This window comes from Triticum dicoccoides, chromosome 7A (genome assembly GCF_002162155.2).
Source record: "Triticum dicoccoides isolate Atlit2015 ecotype Zavitan chromosome 7A, WEW_v2.0, whole genome shotgun sequence".
Classification (NCBI taxonomy): Eukaryota; Viridiplantae; Streptophyta; class Magnoliopsida; order Poales; family Poaceae; genus Triticum; species Triticum dicoccoides.
In genome coordinates, this window is record NC_041392.1 from 215899400 (window position 1) to 215921586 (window position 22187).

Here is a 22187-nt window from a genome sequence, read left to right on the forward strand (position 1 = left end):
ACATTAAAAAAATCAACTGAAATTGAATTGGGTCGATCAATTTTAATTGTACTATTTTTTTAGAATCGATTTTAATTATACATGAATGATATCGGTCCATCAGATCAGGAATCAATGACGAATCAGAACTCAGTGACCCAAATTCAATCAATTGCTCTACAGCGGTTCCTTTACTTTTCCCTCTCTCTCGTGAGCCAGCCGTTACGAGGCATAGCAGCTGCTACATCCACTCACACCATTGCACACCGAAAGGCGCTACAAAAACCCCAAAGCAAAACGGCAGATACGGAAATACTACCTCAGCATCGGCGTCGCGCCATGGTGGCGGTGGGCGCCGGTGACGACGGCTGGGCGCGGCTCACCTCGCGCTCTGACTCCGCGGAGGGCCAGGGGCGGAGGCAGGAATGGGAGGTGGAGTTCGCCCGCTACTTCGCTTCCCCCCTGCGCGACACGTCGCCGCCGCCGCCGCCGCCGCCCGGCGTCCGTTACGTCACCAGCGCCACGGATTGCCATCCCGGCGCCTGGCTCCCAGCCGCCACGCCTGCCGCTCTTCGCGTCTCCCGCTCCAGCCACCCCTCCGCGGCCCCAGTCCTCACCGTCTCCGTCGTCGGCGTCGTCTTCGTCCGTACCGTCTCCCTTCCCTTCCCTTCCCCTCTTCTTATCTGCGTGGCTGCTTGGTGTTATGTGTTTGGTGAATGCGATTAGTTGTGCGCGCTTGTTTGTGAAGGAATTTGGGGATCGGACGGATTGGTTGTGGTTTTGACGAGTCGTGTTACATGTGCTCTGAATTCATTTGCTTCATGAACTTGTGAGGATGTGCTGGGATATCATACTTCACGCACTCTGATTTCGTTTCGTTGAAGTGGTCGTGGATTGTGATGGTGTGGATTTTGAAAGAGGACCTGATGCCCCCTTTTTTTTAATGAGGATACCCGATGCCCTGATATTTGTGTATTGTACTCCACTGTGTAGGTGGAATCCATTCATGTTTTCATGCAATCAACAAGTGTAAAAACAAGGCTCGTTATCATCCTAGTATTTTTTATATATATGTATTTTTTTTCCCATGCACGTACTGTACCTCTCTAATCTGCAAATCGTGCCTGAGAAAAGAAATGGTGAATGCTGTATTAGTGTTCAAGACATGAGGTGAGGCGTCAGGGATATTAATGTTTCTGTGTGTTCATAATGTTGTTATTTATAGTAAGTTTGTGGAATTGTTCTGCATAAACATATTTGTTCTTTGGTCAGATTTCTATATCGAGTCCTGCCATACCATCGTTTTGTACCAATTTTTCGGGCATTCTGTCCTGTGTGCACTATTGGTCTTTAGATATTTACTGTACTCCCTCCGTCCCATAATATAAGAGCGTTTTTTACACTACACTAGTGTCATGGCCTTTAGGCAGAGAATTTTTTTTACACTACGCTCTTATATTATGGGACGGAGGGAGTAATAATTATAATATGCATATGCTTCATGGCCTTTAGGCAGAGAAAATTAACTTGATGTTCTTTTTTTTTATCTCAGTGGGTGCTGTAAATAATTCTGAAAAGAAGTCCCATGTGTATATGTGGGATAACCTTGAGAACCTGCAAAGTTTTGTGAAAAATGCTTTCGTTTTGTAGCTAGGGTGGGGATCCTAGTTCTTCAACAATTTCTTCTAAATTGCATGTTTATTGTTATGTTTATTATTCTACAGAAGTTACACAAGTTTGCGAAGTCCCTATTCTAACATTGTTTTGCTGGATACCCCCTTTTCTTCACTTAACTAGTTAGCATTGCCGCCTTTTGCTTGTGGCACAGGAGGAGCACTTTGTGTCTATCCTCAACTTCTCATGGCCTCAGCTCACATGTGGGGGACAATGCCCAGGAAGTGGGAGCAGGGTGCTCTTTGTGAGCTTTTGTGATAAATCCAAGCAGGCAAGTCTTGTATAACTCAAATGTGATTCTGCTGACTGGCTTAGTTGAGTGCTGTACTGCACTGACTTGGTGACTTCACTGACTTGCCTATAAATTTGAAAGTATTCAGAACAGATGGAGGTTGTGTTCATATGATGTTTATGCACATGGCGTTTTCACATTCTTAATAACAAAAATATGTGTACAGTCATGATCACATCAGTTACTCTCGCTGCAGATACAGAAGTTTGCTCTACGTTTCCCACAGCTCAGTGATGTGGAGTCGTTCTTAAATTGTGTGAAGGTGGAATTTCCTCTCTTTCTGATATCCTAACCATGTGAAGCTGTGACGTTATGTGGAGTCTTGGGACTTCTTATGCCATCTTTTCTTACTGGCTCCTTTCCATGGTCACTTGTAATACAGTATTACACATGCTGTATACTTGTATTCAGAATGGAAAGTTGGAGATATCATTATGACATCTTTTAAGTGTAGTTGCTTATTCTTTGTGTGAGCTTGTACAGAGAAATAAAAATGTAATATCAATCTGGGGAACATAGGTTTTCTTATGTGCGTAATGAAACCTCTTGATCATATCAATTTTTTTATGCCAACTACCAAATAAAGTTAGTCTTATGCAAAGGACAGCAGGCAGTTGTAGATCAACAGTACATATAATTATGTGCGGACCAGCAATCTTTCAAAAAATTCCTTAGTAATTAGTATTTACCGAATTTGTGCTACCTTTTCTGAGTTATGTACAACCAATATTTGATGGGTGTATCCATTCTTCACTAATGTTGAATGTACATCCCTAATGTAATACTACATATTGTTACGGTGCTGGATGGAATCATGTAGGTGCTTTGGGCACTCCAGCTCAGTTTAACTTCACTACATTTGCTCCTGTGCCCAGATTACCTTTTTTGAAAGTAAGAAATTGCGGTGGTGATAGTTATCACTTAGCATTTCTGCACAACTTAAATTGCAGGGGTGCTACGCCACTACTGCAGTTGTGAAATTGACCATTCATGCTAGTTATAGAATATATTTTAGTATACAGAGAAAGGAAGATCTTCACTAGTTTTGATTTTGCTTTGTGAGCTTTGTCAAGCACTAAATTAATTTCTGTTGTTGGTTAAAAGGAATGCTTAGGTGACACCATGGATATCGCATCATCTGGATGCGACTACATATGTGAAGATTCATCATCACGATCAGAATATATTGCTTCCAATGAACTTCCCCACAGGTGAAACACTAGAGCTGTTTTGGGTTTATATGCTGCACGACATAATCTCTGTGATAACATAATACTATAATGCATGGGCCTGATGATGCTTCAAGCTTTGAGGAGCCAGCTTCAGATCACAGGACAGAGGCACCAGCATTATGCTACCATGAGGAACCAGACCTGCCTGTTTCTGAACCTCTCCTTACTTCCAACATTGACAATATCAACTCTGGTTTCCCTCTTAGTTTCACTGAAATGCTGACAAATTTGTCAACTGAGACTAAATATGGTTAGTGAGTTCCTGTTTGATTAGGTTGTACTTAAAGCACATTTTATTTATTTTGTTTTTTCTTGGTTGCATGAAAGCATTGTGCATGTACGGATCAGATGCGGTGGACCTGCATCAACTGGGTGGAACTGACCATCCTCAAGAGGTAATGTATGGCGGATCAGATGCGGAGGACCTGCATCAAACTGACCATCCTCAAGAGGTAGTGCATGCCGGATCAGATGCGGAGGACCTGCATCAAACTGACCATCCTCAAGAGGTAGTGCATGCCGGATCAGATGCGGAGGACCTGCATCAAACTGACCATCCTCAAGAGGTAATGTATGGCTAAATACTGCAAATTTTATGTTCACCTGACCATCCTATAACAATAAGCCGAGCGATTCTGGCCCCTCTAGTCTCGTCTTTTTAAATACTGCAAAAAAATCTACGTAAGTAATATTCTTTATATTTGTAATTTTTGCAGGTGTTCACACAAGACACTTGTCATGATGGTACAAAAAATTTCAGCTTCATTTGCTGCTTATCTGTCTTGACGTTTCCATTTTTTCTGACATGTATACAGTATTTCCTTCAATGGCAGCTGCCTGTAATGAAAATACTGCTGATAAAGAAACTGATACTAGCAAGTCAACAAAAGAAATTGATACTAGTAAATCAACAAGTGATATTATGGCAAGGATAAAGGTATTTTGTTCTCATCGAGAATCTCCAAGTTGGTCCGCTAGTTTTTCCCTCTTAATCCAACATAGAGTTATCTTATGTTTATTGTTTTACTCTTGCAGACATATATGGCTGACGAGTCATTCCATGGTATGCTTTCTACCCCTCTTCTTGCAGTACTAGTAAAGTAATAAGATAAACAAAAGGGAAAACATAAAATCATTTTTCTCAGAATTTTCATCACCACTACATAGAATCCTCATTTGGAAACCCATGCGATGATTTGTATTACCACTGCATAGAATCCTCGCTTCACCGCCCTGTGTTGTATTGATTTTGTGCCTTCCCTTTCCTAGATATGCTGTCCAAGCTTGAGAGAGTCATTGATGAACTGGGTGTGGACTTGTCAGTCTACTCCTAGACACATAGGCAAACCTCCTCATTGCCGTGTGAAGCCTCTGTTTTCCCTGCTCCGCTGGAAATTGAAATGCAGAATGTGGTGCTAGTTCACTCGGTGGTTCCTGAATTGTTGCTTCTAATCCTAGCAATGTAGTCACGTACGCATGGATAGGAACTTAGTGGGGTTTATATATCGTGCATCATTGTGTTATGTACATTTGTGTGTTGTGTTATGCTCCTTATGCTGCTGCGTGAGAACAGATGCTACGAAAATAGCAAATCATGTCGTACATGTGTTGGTTTATAAATATATGTATAAGTGGTCCTGCATAATGATACAGGATCAAGGGTCGTTGATAAAATACTACTAGCATTGTAGTATGGGTAAAACGGTAGAAGTACTAGCTGAAGAACAAGTGACGCAATACTTGTTACCAGTACCAAGGGTTGGTTTATTCGGTTTCGGTGAACGTACAAATTATTCCCAGTTGATAAGTAAACGTACAAACGGCACAAGCATGACATATATGAGTACATGATTGGCTCAAGCCATATTCATCATTAGACCGAAGACAGTAATAATAATAAAATGGCGACCAATGCAGCAGTGAAACTTAAACTTGACAGCTGCGCCGGAGTGGGTATATGTCATGGAGTAGGAGAGCAGATGGAGATGGAGACGGATGGCAAAAGGCAACTTAATTAGTTCTGCTGGAAGCCACGGATGAACCAGTTGATCATCTGGAGCATGGGGTGCTTGGGGGGCTTGAGAAAGTGGATGGGCATCCAGCGTACCCCCCTGGCCTTGTTCACCATCCGGCAGTCCCGCCTGATCTGCCCCTTGTTCTTCTTGATGATCACGTCCAGCGCGCTCACCTTCTGCATCGCCTCCCCGAACCTCTGCTGGAACAGCGCGTCGTCCTTGGCGTACTGCTCCACCAGCGGCCTCGTCTGCGGGTCCAGCGCCAGCGTGTTGTCCGAGGTCAGCAGGCTCCGCCGCGCCAGCAGCTCCTGGTAGTAGGCGTTGTCCAGCTTCTCCCCGGTGCGCTCGTCGAAGTTCACCTTGGGCGCCTGCTGCGGGTTGTCGTCCGGCCTGGGCCGCGGGCACATCTTCCGCAGCCGCTGCGCGAACGCCGGGTCCAGCGACGGGTCGATGTCCGCCGTCTTGGAGAAGCCGTAGATGCGGTTGGAGAACATGAAGCAGTGCGCGCCCCCGATGGAGTGCGCCCCGGAGAGCGTCACCAGGTCCTCCTGCGACAGGCCCCGGCTCGCGAACAGCTCCGTCAGCCGCGGCACCGTGTGCCCCGGCACCGGGAAGTTGCCCGGCAGGTCGTCCATCCGGGAGTGCGTGCCGTCGCGCCGCCCGCCGGCCACCTCGTAGCTCGGCAGCCCCGCCGCCACCGCCGCGTCGCGCGCCGCGAACGACAGGATGTCGGAGCACGACACCGTGCGCGGGCACATGGCCTCGATGCTCGCCTTGGCCACGTCGATCGTCTGCAGGCCGTGCAGGGTGAACCCGTTCGCCGACGACTCCTTCTCCGGGATGTCGCCCGACGGGGACTCGTCCAGCAGGATGGACGCGTCGCACCCCTACACCAAAGCAAGCACACCGGCCGTGATAATCAAGAAACATTCTGCGTTGGCTGCCTGGCATGGCTCGTGGTGATCACGGATCATGCATGCATGCATGCATACCGTGATGAAGCAGTCGTGGAAGAAGATGCGGATGAGGCCCGGGGCGATGGTGTGGTCCATGGCGTAGTCGTTCATCACCACGTCGCGGACCACCTGCTCGGCGTCCGGGCACGTCCTGTTGTAGAACCCCACCCTCAGGCCTTCCACGACGACCGCCTCCACGACGGCGAGGCGCGGGGCCGTCGCCAGCGCAAGGGAGAGCAGGAGCAGCGTCGCCATCGAGAGCCGCGACATGCCGGCCGGGTCAAGCAGCACAAGGGAGAAGAGGTGAGGCGAGCTAGAGGAGATGGCTCGACGGAATGAGCTGCATTTTCGTCGGAAGCAGGGGGGCTGTGGAAGCTTAAGTGCGTGTTTGTTTCGAGAGGTCGAGCAACTTAGGCCTCATATTCTTTGGCCGGCCACTTGCTTTTTGTGGAGGCTGTTCTAAGAATAGGCCCGTCGACGGACGGTCAAACGAGTCTGGATATATTTGACAGCTACTAAAAAACACAGAATGTTGTTTACGCAGTGTGATAACCACATGCAAAAATGTGTAGGCTAAAATGTTGGGGAATTGTATGCACCCCCAGAAAATCAAGGTGGTTTTTAGGTATTCAAGAGCTCTACGTCAAAACACAACAAATTTCTTCTCATTAAGTGGTTTTTCGGAATTTCTCAGTTCTCACCGAAGCAACTCTAGTAGAGTCATCATATCGGCCCAATCAGCATAATAACCACGAATAGGTTGATTTTGATCAAAAAGATCACTCTAGCAGAGTCACAATTCTAATTGTTTCCTTGCAGAATTTGCACACACAATGAGGGTAACAGAGAAGTGTAATGCTTACAGGTTCATTGTTGTTGCATTGGAGGTCATGATCGGGAAGCATCCCCCGTGAGTTTCTAACCTCTTCGCCCACGATTTCTTAATCACAAAATGATGATTTACTCAAGGGCATGTTGGACCCGCGCTTCAATCATTTAGCAAAACAACCTGCAAAAGATGTTGTGTTCATCGTCAGAATATCACTTGCTCGCACCAGGGTTAATCCTTAATCAAGGACTCCAATGTGATATGCAACACATGCATAGGCTTAACACTCCCGAGCATTTAAACCTATCGCAATAAACAAGTTAACCGTCATTGACAAAGCTGGGTGGAGGTAGGGGGCCATCGCCCCCTGCCTGGGACCAAATTGTGAAGATTTTTTTTTTGTTTTGGAAAGGGCTTTGTTTGAATAAAATACTATGTAGAATTCTTGTTGGGGACTTCACTGAAATACACCTTTAGCAATCCAAAGAGGTAAATAACAATATAATCAATGAGAAACCAAAATTCAAGAAAATGCTCTTTCGGTCAATGTCATTGCATAATCCAGACACTACTACCTCCGTCCGAGCTTAAATGGTCGTTTGGCCCCACACAGTCGAGTCCACCTTTTTAAGGTCGCATGCATGCAAGAGCCTAGTACTATAGCTAGTTGACTCGAAACAAAAAGTGAGTGCTACCTCCATCCAGGTGCATAGGGCGTCAAATAAAAATTTAGTATTCCAAATATGTGAGTCACCATGCACGGAAGGAGCTCCTCATTCCCCGCGATCATTGATTTTCATTTTACATGATGCTATTTTCATTGGTTGACATATTAAATAGGACTTGCATGCCGCTCTTAAGGAATTAATGACATGAAAACCCGACATAATGGTTGGCTCTTCCTAAAGGAACTACTCACACATGGTCATGGAGGCAGCAAGGTTGATGAAGATGGCTCCGACAATGGCTTCTCCTCTGGCAAGGCTCTGGAGTAGGGCTCCAGATAGGATCTCTTCAAAACAAGGGCTTACAATGACAAATGGTTTATTTATATGAATTTATGGCGGTGGGATTGGACTAAGGTGGTGCTTGTGGGCCCCACATGGATAAGGGGCGTGGTCACCTCCTGGCTGCGCCACCTGTCCTTGTGGGTCCCTCGTGACTCGTCTCAATCTCTCCCGAAGCTTCTTGTGTTTCTTGTTGCCCAAAAAATCATGTTAAATCGGCAACATATTTTGACCTCCATAGATATTGACTTCCTGCAAAACCAAAAACAAGCGGAAAACAATAACTGGTAGTGGGCACTAAAATAATAGGTTGGTCCACGAAAATAATATAAATTGCTATAAAAATTATATAAATATGATAATATAATAGCATGGAACAATAAATATTATGAATACGTTTGAAACGCATCAGTGCCTGGTGCCGGTGATGTCTGCTACGCAACTTTATTCTAATAGACTCTGTTGGGTCTTCAAGCGCAGAGTTTTGTAGAACAGTAACAAATTTTCCTGAAGTGGATGAACTAAGGTTTATCAATCCGTGGGAGGTGCATGATGAAGATGGCCTCTCTCAAACAACTATGCAATCAAATACAAGAAATCTTTTGTGTACCCAACACACCTAATACAGTTGTCAATTGTATAGGTGCACTAGTTCAGCGAAGAAATGATAATAGAAGCGTAATATAGATGATAGAAACATGTTCTTATAATCTGAACAACTAAAAACAACAAGGTATATCAAGTAGGAAAAGCGAGCAAAACGTTGTCTCAATGCTTAGAAATAAGGCCTAGAGTTCATACTTTCACTAGTGCAATCTCTCAACATCATTAACATAATTGAATCACATAACAATCCCTCAAAGTGCGGCAAAGAATCACTTCAAAGTCTCTATTCCTATCAAAGAAAGTATGATAAATCGTTTAGGTAGTAAACCACCTCAAAGTTGTGTTTCCAATCAATCTTATGAACCGCCCCAAAGTGTCATGAATAGTTCTGGAGATCGTACTACGACAACACCATATGATACACATCAATCAACTCTAATGTCAACTAGATAGCCCAATATCACCACAAGTATCTGCGGGTGAGATATGCACCATGTGATCTCAAATACAAAATATTCAATCTAACATAAAGAAACCTCAAAGAGCAAGACTCAATTCATCATGAATATAAGAGAGGAAGGTGAACATCGTGTGATCCAACTATATTGATAAAACTCATGATACATCAAGATCATGCCAAATCAAGAACACGAGAGAGAGAGAGAGATCAAACACATATATAGCTACTAGTACAAACCCTCGGCCCTGAGGATGAAGTACTCATGCATGCATCATCCATGGAGGCGGCAAGGATGATGAAGATGGCCTCCATGGTGGCTTCCCCCTCCGACAGTATGCTGGAAAAGGCCTCTATATGAGATCGCTTCAGAACACAGGCTTGTGGCGACAGAGTAAAAGTTCTAGATTTCTTTCCGGGGGTTTCTCAATTTATAGAATTTTTCAACTTTGAAATCAGGCCAAAAGGAGTTATGAGGGACCCACAAGCTCAGGTGGCACTCCCGTCCTCATAGGGCGCGTCATGTGAACTTGTGGTCACCTCGTGGGTCTTCTGGTCGTTCCTCAAAGCTTCGGGAGTCTCTTGTGTTACAAAAAAAGGTCAAAAAATTTCGTCGTATTTGGACTTCGTTTGATATGGTTTTTCTGTAAAAACCAAAAACAAGAAGAAAACAAGAACTGGCACTAGGCACTAGATTAAAATGTTAGTCCATAAAAATAATATAGAAGTGCATCAAAACCATGTAGAACTCTTGTAAATATAGCATGGATACTTCATAAATTGTAGATATGTTAGAGACGTATCACCTGACTACCAGGGTGCATATATATTCTTCGTGCAGCAAGCCAGTGAGGATAAGAATGTGACACCTGTGGCGCTAGAGAGCAAGGAAGAGATGTGACGAAACCTCGACTTCTTGTTGATGGATTTATGCATTGTTGCTCCTTTGAATTTCTTTCTCAAAGTAGTAGATGCATAGGCAGGGAAGTGTGGGCAATGGCATTGAGTTGTGGATGACATGGAAGGTGAAGCGTTTGGAGTAAGAAGATGATGAGTAAAGGAGAGTTTGGAATAAGTGGAGTGGAGTCATTTAGCAGAAGTGGAAGCGCATGGGGTGGTAGAGGGGTGCGCAATTTAGCAAATAGGTGACAGGTTCATAGAGTAGAAATGAAACCATAGACCGGCAACAAAAATTATTATTTGTTCAATTTTTTATCATGGAAAGCTACATGCGCAACAAAATTAGTTAGCAAGGATCAATCCTTTATAGTAAATTTGAACTTCTGCAGTTATAAATGGATGACCAAGCATAAAAGTTGCGGATGGATGATCGGAGAGTATGGGATATGCGTGGAACCAGTATTAGTACCAAGAATTGACATGTCACAACATGTCTAAGAGCATCTCTAGACGACCCCTTAAAAAATAGAGGAGTAAACCGCCGAGTAAAGTTAGTGGAGTAATATTTTACTCCTCTATAGGTGGCCGGACATAGCTGATCCCCTAAACTTAGCGAAGTAAAAAAAGCATAAGTTTTTTATCCTAGCCACATGAACTTCAAACACTTACACAATATATCATTAAGCATTCAAATTTTTGAAAATAAACATGCATAACATATTAACCATTCACAAACATATAGTTCCACGGATCAAGATATTCAAATTAAAACCTGCATAATTCATCCAAAAGGCATCACTTCATCGATCAAGTTTGATCCAAACAACACAAGATAGCATGTTTTATATTGTGGATTGAGGCCAACCATTGACATGCATGAGCACGAGCACAAATTCAAACACCATCCTCGCCGAAGAAATCACCACCACCACCATATACATACCCACCATCATCACCACCACCATCCTCTCTGCTCACATAACCACCGCCACCACCATTCTAAAGAGAGACCTCCGTTTCGGTCAAGATCTCCCCACGAGTGAGCTCCCAATACTTTCATGCGATTTCATCCATTGTGCTTGGGTTCATGAACATGATAACACGATCTTTGACTTGGCATCCCGAAGCCTCTCCTCCTCAAGTGCAAGTCTACGCTCCTCTGCCTTCAACTTTCTCTCTTCAGCCGCCAACTTGGACTTTGATTTCTTGTCCTCTAGCATACTTGAGCTCATTACACCTTGTCATCTTCTCTTCTTTGTGTTCGACCGCCAACACCTTCTTGGCCTCAATCATGGCCACAAGTTCTCCTTTGTATGTGCCACCGAATGCACTTCTCCTCTTTCTCTCTTTTGCAATATTGTTCCCATCCGGTTTATTGTTGGCCTCTTCATCCACCTAGTCATCCTCCTCAACGGATATCCCCAACCTCGATCTTTTTGGAGTGGTCTCTGCAACTCTCTTGATCCACTTCTCGTTTCTGCAAAGCTCTTTGCAGCAATGATGCAAAGTGAAGGTCTTGTGGCCAAACTTCTTGTTCCTATGCTTGAAGAGATCTTGGATGATGGGGCCAAACTCCGTGAACGACATGCCGCTAGGTGGTGCATGATTCACCTGATCGATACAAATCGGACCATCGGTTGTATTGGTCGTGGATGGTGCCCCAACGATGCCCAAGAGACCCTTTGTGTGCAACTTGATGTCACTTCCACGGAGTTGTTGTAGTACTCCGCAAGCCGATGCAGCCATGGAGATATTCATCCAAGCATAGCATAAAGCAACATCTTCAACTTGATTGTAGTTGTGAGTTCTTGTCCTTGGTGTCTTGGTGCTTGTTTGGGTCACCTCCTCAACCTCATCTTCTTCGGCCACCTCCCCTTGATGATGGCAATTTTTTTACCTTGTTGGCATTTCTTCGAGCAATTGGCAGCGGCGGCGCTTTTTGTCGGCGGCGGCGGCCGGACGCGCCAGAACAGTGGTCGTAGGGTTGGCCGGAGATGCTGCATGAGGCACCGGATGTGGACAAGAGGCCGGATTGTCCTTCTTCTTCTTCGCGGCCTCCTCGTCGAGGGCCAACGCCACGACTGTCGGTTTCCTATCTCGCTTGCCGCCGACGGGAGCAGCGAAGGGCGACCTACCATCACCGGAGAGGTAGTGGCCACCCCGCTGGCCTTGGTGGCGGTTGGAGCTGGTGCTTGTGGCCGGAGAAGATTTTTTATCCTTAATCTTTTTTTTTCAGTGCGGGTGGCGGCGCGGGGGTGGTTTCCCACGGCGACGCGCCGACGGGGTAGCTAAAGGGTCTTGGCTACCCATCTCAGCGAAGGCGGCGGTCATCGGTGGCGATTGAGGCGCGTGGGGCGGCGACGACGACGACGCGAAGGATGCAACCCGCACGGGCAAGAGAAAGAGAAGGGAGAAGTTTTACTTGGCCGTGCAGGGGGCGAGTGTTTTTAGGCACTAGGGAAATTTCGGGCGAGGAGTAAAAAGTTTTACTCTCTTATAGGATTTAGTATTTCAGCTAAGCGCAATTTAGAGGAGTAGAGGATCGGCTAGAGATGCTCTAAGCTAGCAGAAATCTTGATATGTGTAGTGCATGCCTTCGTCCGAAATCAGTTGCAACTAATTCCCGACAAAGGGAGTACATTTCAATACCGTTTAGATAAGAATACTATTTTATTTCTTGTTTCCAATGCAAAGCTAGAGTACAGATGCGGTGGTAGAAATTTCTACATTATTTACCGCATGCAATGACTACTGATGTTGTAGTACTCTAGCTCAATAGTCTTTTGTAACACTATATTTGTCAAAATTTATTGTACTCAGATAATAAATTTTGGAGAAAAGAAGTCAAATAAACTTTAGAATAATCAATAAAAGACTGTATGCATCATTCAATGCACAGATCAAGAAAACTCCCCTCTTTTTCTCAAAAAAATTCAATGACTACTAAGCTAGTGCCAATTGCTCCCAATATATTCATGTCACCGCGAGCTACCGGTGGTGCCGAGCACTGTTGGTCGCCCTGCCGCCTGACCGGGAAATGCAGGTAGCGCGTAGCACGGTGTCAGGGTGCCGCGGAGTTGCAGCTGCCGACCCTTGCCACCGGCGACGCCATGGAGGAGCATCTCCCACTTCTGTCCATTTGCGAGCGGTGAAAAGCAATGTGGAGCACGAGCTCCTCCTCGTTCGTTCCTTAGCCCAGTCGGTCTCGTCAGAGCCACTCTTGAATCTGCTTTTGGCCATGGCGGAGGGGACAGTAGAGATTGGGGAGAGGAAAGGGAGGAGATGGGAGAGTCAAAAGGTCGAGAGGACTCAAGCAAGCGGGGTTTGACTAGGGTTCCAGCGAGCGGCTGAGATTCTGCTTAGGAACAATGGGGGTGTGGGCCATAGTAGACCGGTCCGGCATGACGATGGTGTCCGGGTCTCCTCATGTCCTCCTCGCATATGGGCTGGGGATGAGGGTTGTCGGATAGCACGGATATTGGGGTTGCATGTAAAAAAACTCAGTTGATGCTTTTTTTCGTCCGCGCAGCCCGTTGGGGCGGGGAGTCGAACTCGTGTTGCCCGCGAAGGCGAGCCTTCTTCAAGCTTAGCTGACCAACACAACTGCAACGCACTTGTTCTTTGATTACCGCTAACATCAGATGAAGTAGTATGGCCACGGTATTTAATTATCACTTTGTTTTTTCTATTTAATTTTTTAAAAAATCCTGAATTTAATAACGTTCATCAATTTTGAGACAAAAGCTCACAAACTTCAAAAAAGTTTATCAGTTTGGAGAAATAGTTCATCGTTTTTTAATATAAAGTTCATAAACTTAAAAAAGTTCACCGATTTTGGAAAGAATCATGAAAAAGTCCATCGTTTCTGAAAGAAGTTCATCGGTTTTGAAATAAGTTCGTCGGTTTTGAAAAAAGTTCATCAATTTTGGCAAAAAGTTCATCGATTTTGAAAAAAGTGCACAAATTTGACAAGAAAGATTCATCAATCTTGAAAAAAGTTCATCGGATTTGGAAAAAGTTTATCGAATTTGAAAAAGTGCTTCTATTGGAAAAAAATTCATCAATTTTGAAAAAAGTTCATCAAGTTTGAAAAAATAGTTCATCGATTTTAAAAAAAGTTCACAAATTTGAAGAAACAATTCATCAATCTTGAAAAAAGTTCATCGGATTTGGAAAATTTTGACCGAATTTGGAAAAAAGTTTATCAAATTTGAAACAGTTCATTGAATTAGAAAAAAGTTCATCGGATTTTTAAAAAGTTCATTGAATTTTTAGAAAGTGGGTGGATTTGAACAAAAACACTGAACGAGGAAGAATAAAAATAAAAAAGAAAACAGAAAAACAAAGATAGAAAACAGGAAAAACAAAAAACAAAAAACAGAAAAAGAAAAAGAAAATAGGATAAGTAGAACAAGTGATGGAGCTTAGCGCATTCAGGTCCTGTGATGGGATGGTTACCATTGTGCGCCCTGAACCAGTGAATTTTTGCGCTTTGAATACGCTAGCGAAAGAGCTAAATGGGCAGAGCCCAGCTAAAGCGCCTGCATGCGCCGGTTTGCAGAAAACCGAAGAAACCGGCGCCTGCAGCGCCAAATAGGTTTTGCCGTTGGGGCGTTTGGGACGGAAGGCGCCCGGTTGTAGACGCTTTCAGGCGGGTCAACACAATTTATTTATTTTACCTAAAAAAGCACAATTTATCTTTTTTTATAAACTGATGCGGGCAATTTACTTTTTTTAGGGGTTGCGGGCAATTTACTTGGCAGCTATATTCGCTGGGGAAAAAGTCTAAAATAAACCTTCAATTTGTAGATGAAAGCTAAAACGAACCCTGAACTCTCAATTTTTGAAATCAGCACACTGAACTCTCCAATCCTGGTCTATTTTGAACCTTGAGAGGATTTAGCTGGTATTGGCTGAATTGGGCCGGCCTATTAGTAGTTGCTCGCGCTGCTCTGCTTTTCTTTATTTTTTATTTTGTTTCTGTTTGCTTTTTCTTTATTTTTTTATTTGTCTTCTTTTGTATTTTATTTAATGTTCTTTTTTCTCTGTTTTTTCTTTCTTCGTTATAATTTTCTTTTTATCTTATTTCTTTTCATATTGTTTTTTTCGCTTTTATTCTGTTTCTTTATTGGTAACTGGTTTTCTTTTTTCCACAATTCTAATTATTTTCAGTACCCTATGTACATTTTTAGTGCAGACATAACATATGTTTTGGTACACTTTCGACATTTTCAGGTTTCAAATTTTGTTCCCAGTTTTACAATTTTCAAAAAGTGTTCGCACTTTCAAATTTTCGTCAGGTTTCAAAAATATCTATGTTTCAAAAATTGTTCGCTTTTTTGAAATTGATTGCTTTTCCAAAAAATTGTTGTTTTCTTAAAGTATTCAGGATTTTCAAAAAGTGCTCCCAGTTTATAAAATGTCCGGACATTTCCAAAATTGTTTATGCTTTGACTATTTGTTTGCCCCTAAAAAATATTTTCAAAGTTCAACGCTTAAGTATGTGCTTAAATACATCGGGCCTTTATTATGTTACTTGTAGTTGTTTGTATTTTTGGCTAGCGGGATGAGCTCGACTCAGCCAGGTCCCAAGTTCGATTCAGCCTGAGACATTTTTGTTACTTTGCGCTATAATGAACAGAAGACTTTTTACGTCGAGCGCCTTAAGGAAAAAAAAAAGGTCCATTCGTGCCTGATGGGCCTGCCCAGTTGAGTGCACAGCCAACAATCCCAGGATTTAACATGCCACGTCAACAATCCCTGTTTGAGAACTCACTCAAGGTTGAAAATAGACCGGGATTTGAGAGTTCAGTGTACCGATTTTCAGAATTTGAAGTTTAGGATTTAATTTAGCTTTCGTCTACAAGTTCAAGGTTTATTTTAGACTTTTTCTATTCGCTGGCGCTCCAAAAGGGGCACTCTAGGCGAGGAAAAACACTGCAGAAACCACTCGAACCAGTAGCTAAAACCATCGCATAGAGCTCCCCGCAAGAAACAGCAACGGCTGTGCGGCCTGCGGACGCAACTCCAGAACACGCAGGACGTGCCCGGACGGAAGGTAGGCCGGGACGAGGGAGTACATGTCACGCCATGGCGCCGTTCTCCCGCATGCAGCTCAGGTGTCCGCCGCATCGCCACGCGCCCAGCCCACGTGTCGCCTCGCCCCGCGCGCGCACCGCTCTTCTCTATATAGCCAGAGCCAGATCAAGGCACCGCACCGAGTTCGCCGTCAGACCGCCTCCGCTCGTGCTCGCCACATCAAAGCCTGATTATCGTCGTCTCCCTCGATCGATCTCCACCACCTGAGCTCGCCATGGCCACGACGGCGTCGGCGCGCGCGCACCAGCAGCACGGCGGGAAGCAGCAGCAGTACCAGCCGCTGCGGCGCATTGAGGGGCTGAGCCTGAGGTCCGCGCTCCGCAGCGACCCGCGCGTCCCCGCGCTGGCCGCGGCCGCGCTCCTCGTCCCGCTCGGCGCCGCGCTGCTGGCCCTCTCCGGCCTCTTCCTGCTGGCCACGCTCGCCGGCGTCGCGCTCGCGGCGCCTCTCGTCCTGCTCTTCAGTCCGGTGCTCGTGCCCGCCGCGCTGGGCGCCGCGCTGGCCGTCGCGGGGCTCGCCGCCGCCGGCGCGCTCGCCGTCTCGGGGCTCTCGGCGCTCGTCTGGGTCGTGGGATACGTCCAGAGGGGCCTGGCGCAGGGCGACTCCGGCCGGGTGGGCGGGATGGTGGTGCAGCCGTTGGACAGCGGGAAGCGGCACGGCAGACAGGGGGCGCCGGCCTTCGTCGGGCACAGAGTCGGGGACGACGCCGGGGACGCTCTGGGCACCACCAAAGCGCGGGACGTCGCCAGCGCCTAACTAGAGCTGCACGGGTGAACATATGTACTTCCGCGTCGTGCGTATGCGTTTGATTTGTCGAAATCTGATGTACGTATGCGTGTTCATAGTTTCATCTAGTACTCTAGTTTGATCTGCGGAGATGTAGAATAAAGAGTATCATTGGTAATAGAACATCAATAATGTGCGGACGGGTAACGACGGATGCTCAAATACTTTCTACTCCCTCAGTCCGGAAATAAGTGTACTTATATCAGTCGTCCTAAGTCAAAGTTTTATAATTTTGATTAACTTATTAGAAAAAGGTAATAACACTAGCGATGTCTAAACTTGCCATCGATGTTCATTTTGATGTCAGAACTTGAAAAATACACCGAACCAAATCACGTTTAAATATGTATGTATTGCTGACTAGACATGGCAGCATGGCACGGGGCCCACTTGTAGTGTCGGGAAGGAGTCCCACCTGTCAGTGCACAACTGAATAAACAAAAAAGATGCAAGGCTAAGTTTAGTGCACAACTGAATAAACAAAAAAGAAGTAAGGCTAAGTTTCGAACCCCAGTGCGCCGCAAAGGACATGCTCCAACCAAATGCCCCCTGTACGTTTGTTGTCTTTCATGCACTGCAACATTTTATATATCCGACACAATCGTGCAGTTAAATGGGCTACACCCATTTTTCGCATGTTAGTTATTTTTCTTATTGTAGGAATTACAAAATATTCAGATAGTATATGGAGTGATTATTCTTTTAGGAGATGTATTTCTAGTTGTAAAAAGTGTTCACGTGTTTTAATAAAGTATGTGTTTTTCAAAAGATATATTTCAAATAAAAATAAATCTTAAAATATGTGTGATAAATAAACAATGGCCTAGTGTTCCCCCACAATTTCATAACAATGGCCCGAACTCGTAAAAACCGAGTGCCACACTTGCGTCGTAGCTAGACTCCGCCCCTTGTTCGTATCCTTAATACTCATTGTCAGGATCGTTGCCTCGACAGTTGGCGTCCACCGTGGGACCGCGCGTCTAGCAATTATCCGACACTGGTGGAATTCATCATCATCATCATCATGATTCTTGGTGGGGAGATCCGTTTCAGAACGCTCAGCTTCATCGCCGACAATTCGGCGTGACTCCAGGAAGTCCCGCTAGACGTAGAGTCGCTGCCTACCTGAGGCGCAGCGCACTTCCGCGCATTTCATACGGAGTCCTTCGCCAGCCTTCGGTTCCATACCGAGTGTCACCCATCCTTCCTACTGGCCTTCATCACAAGCGCTTCAGGCGCTCATGGCTCCGGCGTTGGATCAAGCATGTTGTGGTCCTCCAAGCCACGGCTGGGTAGGTGGCGGCACTTGATCCTGACGAGGCCGCCCTTACCTTTTCGGTTGCCTCCACGAGGACTCCTGTGATGAGTCAGAGTGCAAGAGCGTTGAGTCCATGGCCGAGGTCCTCATGGCTGGCACGGAGCAGCACGGTCCTCCGGGATACACATGCCCCACGACGAGCACGTGGGCCCCTCGCATGGACACAACAAGGACAACAGGGGGCGATCATTCTCCTCGCCATGAGTCGTATGTTCCCCAAACTCTCACTTGAGAGCAGAGCGATGAGCTCCATCGGAGGAATGAGCAGGCTCTGCACACCCCCATTACCGGGATGAGTCCCGAGGCCCTGGCCATGGAGGCAGTGCGTTTGGCCACCCTGGCCGAGCGAGATCGCCTGGAGCGGCTGTAGAAGGAGTTGGACGACCGCGTCCATCAACAACCCAGTTCCAGTCGGCAAAAGCGCCGATTGTTCCCGAATGATCAGTCTCGAAACTATTGAGTGCTCAACACTCCACTACAGAACTTGGCAGCAGCGACCAGGATTGCAGATTCCATTCAACCCTTCTGCTCTACGGCCGGCGAATGTACTAGCCAGATCCAAGCTCTCATGAAGACGGCCTTGTCACGGAACGCGGAGGTGTCACGGTCATGAGATTGAATCCATAGCGCATCAGTCCGCGCTGAGACGGTCCACTCGGCTCTGGAGGCGCCGGAGATCACCCCTTCGAGACATTTGTATGGTGACCAGAGGCGTGACCTGATACGTCTCCAACGTATCTATAATTTTTTATTGTTCCATGCTATTATAGTAATCTCGGATGTTTTATATGCATTTACAAGCAATTATATACCATTTTTTGGGACTAACCTATTAACTTAGTGTTTAGTGCGAGTTGTTGTTTTTGCCTATTTTTGGTTTTCCAAACCAAATGAAGTCCAAATGCCATGGAACTTTTTGGAGATTTTTTCTGGACAAAAAAGATCCTAGAAGCTTCGGGAGAGAGTCAAAAGATGAAGGATGGGCCCATGAGGCACTGCTACTTTTTGAGTTTGCGTTGATTTTTTCCTTGAAGAGGAAAGAGTGATGCAGCAAAGTAGAGATAAGTATTTCTCTCAGTTAAGAACCAAGGTATCAATCCAGTAGGAGATACATGCAAGTATCCAATCTATACACCTGCACAAACAATCAAACACTTGCACCCAACACGATAAAGGGGTTGTCAATCCCTTCACGGTCACTTGCAAATTTGAGATCTGACATATATATATATATATATATATATATATATATATATATATATATATATATATATATATAAGATTACTAAAACGTAAAACAAAATGAAAGTAAAAAAATTGCAGCAAGGTATTTTTGGGTTTTTTGGTTTATAGATCTGAAAATATATGGTGAAAAATAAACCCGAGGGCCATAGGTTTCACTAGAGGCTTCTCTCTTGAAGGTAAATAATACGGTAGGTGAACAAATTATTGTCAAGCAATTGATAGAAAAGCGCAAAATTATGACGATGTCCAAGGCAATGATTATGAATATAGGCATCACGTCCGTGTCAAGTAGACCGAAACGATTCTACATCTACTAATATTACTCCACACATCGACCATTATCCAGCATGCATCTAGAGTGTTAAGTTCATAAGAACGGAGTAACGCTTTAAGTAAGATGACATGATGTAGAGGGATAAACTCAAGCAATTTGATGAAAACCCCATCTTTTTCCCTTGATGGCAACAATACAAATACGTGCCTCACTACCCCTACTTTGTCATTGGGTGAGCACACCGGAATATTGAACCCAAAACTAAGCACATCTCCCATTGCAAGAAGAACCAATCTAGTTGGCCGAACCAAACCGATAATTCGAAGAGAAATACAAATATATCAAATCATGCATATAAGAATTCAAAGAAGATTCAAGTAATATTCATAGGTAAACCGATCATAAATCCACAATTCATTGAAACTCGACAAACACATCGCAAAAGAATATTACATCAGATAGATCTCCAAGAACAACGAGAAGAACATTGTATTGGGAATCAAAGAGAGATAAGAAGCCATCTAGCTACTAGCTATGGACCCGTAGGTCCGTGTAAACTACTCATGCTTCATAGGAAGGGCAATAGAGTTGATGTAGAAGCCCTCCGTGATCAAATCCCCTCCGGCAGGATGCCGGAAAAGGCCCCAAGATGGGATCTCACGGGAACATAAGGTTACGGCGGTGGAAAAGTATTTTGGTGGACACTTCTGGTGGTTTGGGAATATTTCCGAATTTATAGGCCAAAGATTAGGGTTGGAGGACTCTCGTGGGGCCCACAAGCCAGCCCCCCGCTAGAGCGCGCCCTGAGAGCTTGTGGAGCCCTCGGGACTCTTGTGCCTTCATCTCCAAGTCCTACGTGTGTCTTCTGGTCCAAGAAAAATCATCGCGAAAGTTTTATTCCGTTTGGTATTCATTTTCTGTAGAACTCAAAAACAAGGAAAAAAGAGAAACTCACATTGGGCTCTAGGTTAATAAGTTATTCCCAAAAATAAAATAAAATAGCATATTAATGCGTATAAAGCATCCAAAACAGATAATATAATAGCATGGAGCAATTAAAAATTATAGATACGTTGGAGACGTATCAAGCATTCCCAAGTTTAATTTCTGCTTGTCCTCGAGTAGGTAAATGATAAAAACAGAATTTTTGGTGCGGAATGCTACCTAACATATTTATCCATGTAATTTTCTTTATTGTGGCATGAATATTCAGATCCATAAGATTCAAAATAAAAGTTTAATATTGACATAAAAACAATAATACTTCAAGCATACTAATAAAGCAATCGTGTCTTCTCAAAATAACATGTCCAAAGAAAGTTATCCCTACAAAATCATATAGTCTGGCTATGCTACATCTTCATCACACAAAGTATTAAATCATGCACACCCCCGATGACAAGCCAAGCAATTCTTTCATACTTTTGATGTTCTCAAACTTTTTCAACTTTCACTCAATACATGAGCGTGAGCCATGGATATAGCACTATAGGTGGAATAGAATAGGGTGGTTGTGTGATATCTCCAACGTATCTATAATTTATAAAGTATCCATGCCATGTTTACAACAATTTTACATGGTTTTGGTATGATTTGCATGGAACTATTCCGCACTGATGCTGTTTTCAGCAAAATTACCGTGGTGGTGTTTTTCGTGCAGAAATGAAAGTTCTCCAAATGAGATGGAACTTTTTGATGATTTTTTTGCAACAAAAGAGACCCCAAGCTTCGTGGAAGGACCAGTAGGTGAAGGAGTAGGGCACAAGGCACCGGGGCGCGCTAGGGGGTCCAAGCGCGCTCCGGTGGTTTGTGCTCACCTCAAGGCCCATCTTCGTGTGAAACCGACAACAAGAAATCCTATAAATAGAGAAACCATCAGAGATAACCCTAGATTAGAAGGTCCACCGCCGCAAGCCTCTATAGCCACGAAAAACCAATCTAGACCCCGTTCCGGCACTCCGCCGGAGGGGGAAATCATAGCCGGTGGCCATCTTCATCATCCCGGCGGGCACCATGATGAGGAGGGAGTAGTCCACCCTCGGGGCCGAGGGTTTGTACCAGTAGCTATGTGTTTATTCTCTCTCTCTCTCTCTCTCTCTCTCTCTCTCTCTCTCGTGTTCTTGAGATGACACGATCTTGATGTATCGCGGGCTTTGTTGATATAGTTGGATCATATGGTGTTATTTTAGTACGAACTCTTGGATAGATCGAATGGAAAGAATAACTTTGCATTATTCTAGTATGAATTATTGAATAGATCGAACGGAAAGAATAACTTTAAGGTGGTTTCGTACCCTACAAACAATTTCTTCTTATGTTCTCCGCTAGATAAGAACTTTGGAGTGATTCTTCATCACACGTTGAGGGATGGTTATATGATCCAATTAGATTAGCATTGTTGAGAGATTGCACTAGCGAAAGTACATACCCTAGGCCTCATTTTCAAGCATTGCAATACCGTTTGTGCTCCGTTTTATCAATTGCTACCTTGCTGTTTTTTATTGTTCTTATTACAAAAAT

General features: G+C 44.7%; 3 protein-coding genes across 7 annotated transcripts; 2 read left to right on the top strand and 1 right to left on the bottom strand.

The window, feature by feature from the left end:
• Positions 1–253: 253 nt before the first annotated feature.
• Positions 254–4851, top strand: LOC119332015 (protein POOR HOMOLOGOUS SYNAPSIS 1-like). Of its 5 annotated transcripts, none has more exons than XM_037605196.1 (10): positions 254–621; positions 1808–1924; positions 2142–2207; positions 3050–3156; positions 3252–3427; positions 3526–3743; positions 3894–3921; positions 3993–4114; positions 4213–4240; positions 4447–4851. In XM_037605196.1, exons 1-10 carry the CDS (start codon positions 319–321, stop codon positions 4509–4511), a joined length of 1230 nt encoding a protein of 409 aa, XP_037461093.1. In that variant the 5' UTR covers positions 254–318; the 3' UTR covers positions 4512–4851. The 5 variants fall into 5 exon arrangements, with proteins under 5 accessions (XP_037461093.1, XP_037461094.1, XP_037461095.1 ...); XM_037605197.1 differs by having other exon boundaries at positions 255–621; positions 3505–3572; XM_037605198.1 differs by having other exon boundaries at positions 256–621; positions 3505–3572; positions 4011–4114.
• Positions 4852–4917: 66 nt separating this feature from the next.
• Positions 4918–6517, bottom strand: LOC119332017 (peroxidase 5-like). The gene is made up of 2 exons (XM_037605199.1): positions 6185–6517; positions 4918–6079 (listed from the first exon to the last, which is right to left on the bottom strand). The coding sequence occupies exons 1-2, from the start codon at positions 6416–6418 to the stop codon at positions 5192–5194; spliced, it is 1122 nt and encodes a 373-aa protein (XP_037461096.1). The 5' UTR covers positions 6419–6517; the 3' UTR covers positions 4918–5191.
• A 9634-nt stretch (positions 6518–16151) lies between these two features.
• On the top strand, positions 16152–17004 carry LOC119334743 (oleosin 5-like). Its single transcript, XM_037607289.1, has one exon. It carries the CDS (start codon positions 16261–16263, stop codon positions 16798–16800), a length of 540 nt encoding a protein of 179 aa, XP_037463186.1. The 5' UTR covers positions 16152–16260; the 3' UTR covers positions 16801–17004.
• The last annotated feature ends 5183 nt before the right edge of the window (positions 17005–22187 follow it).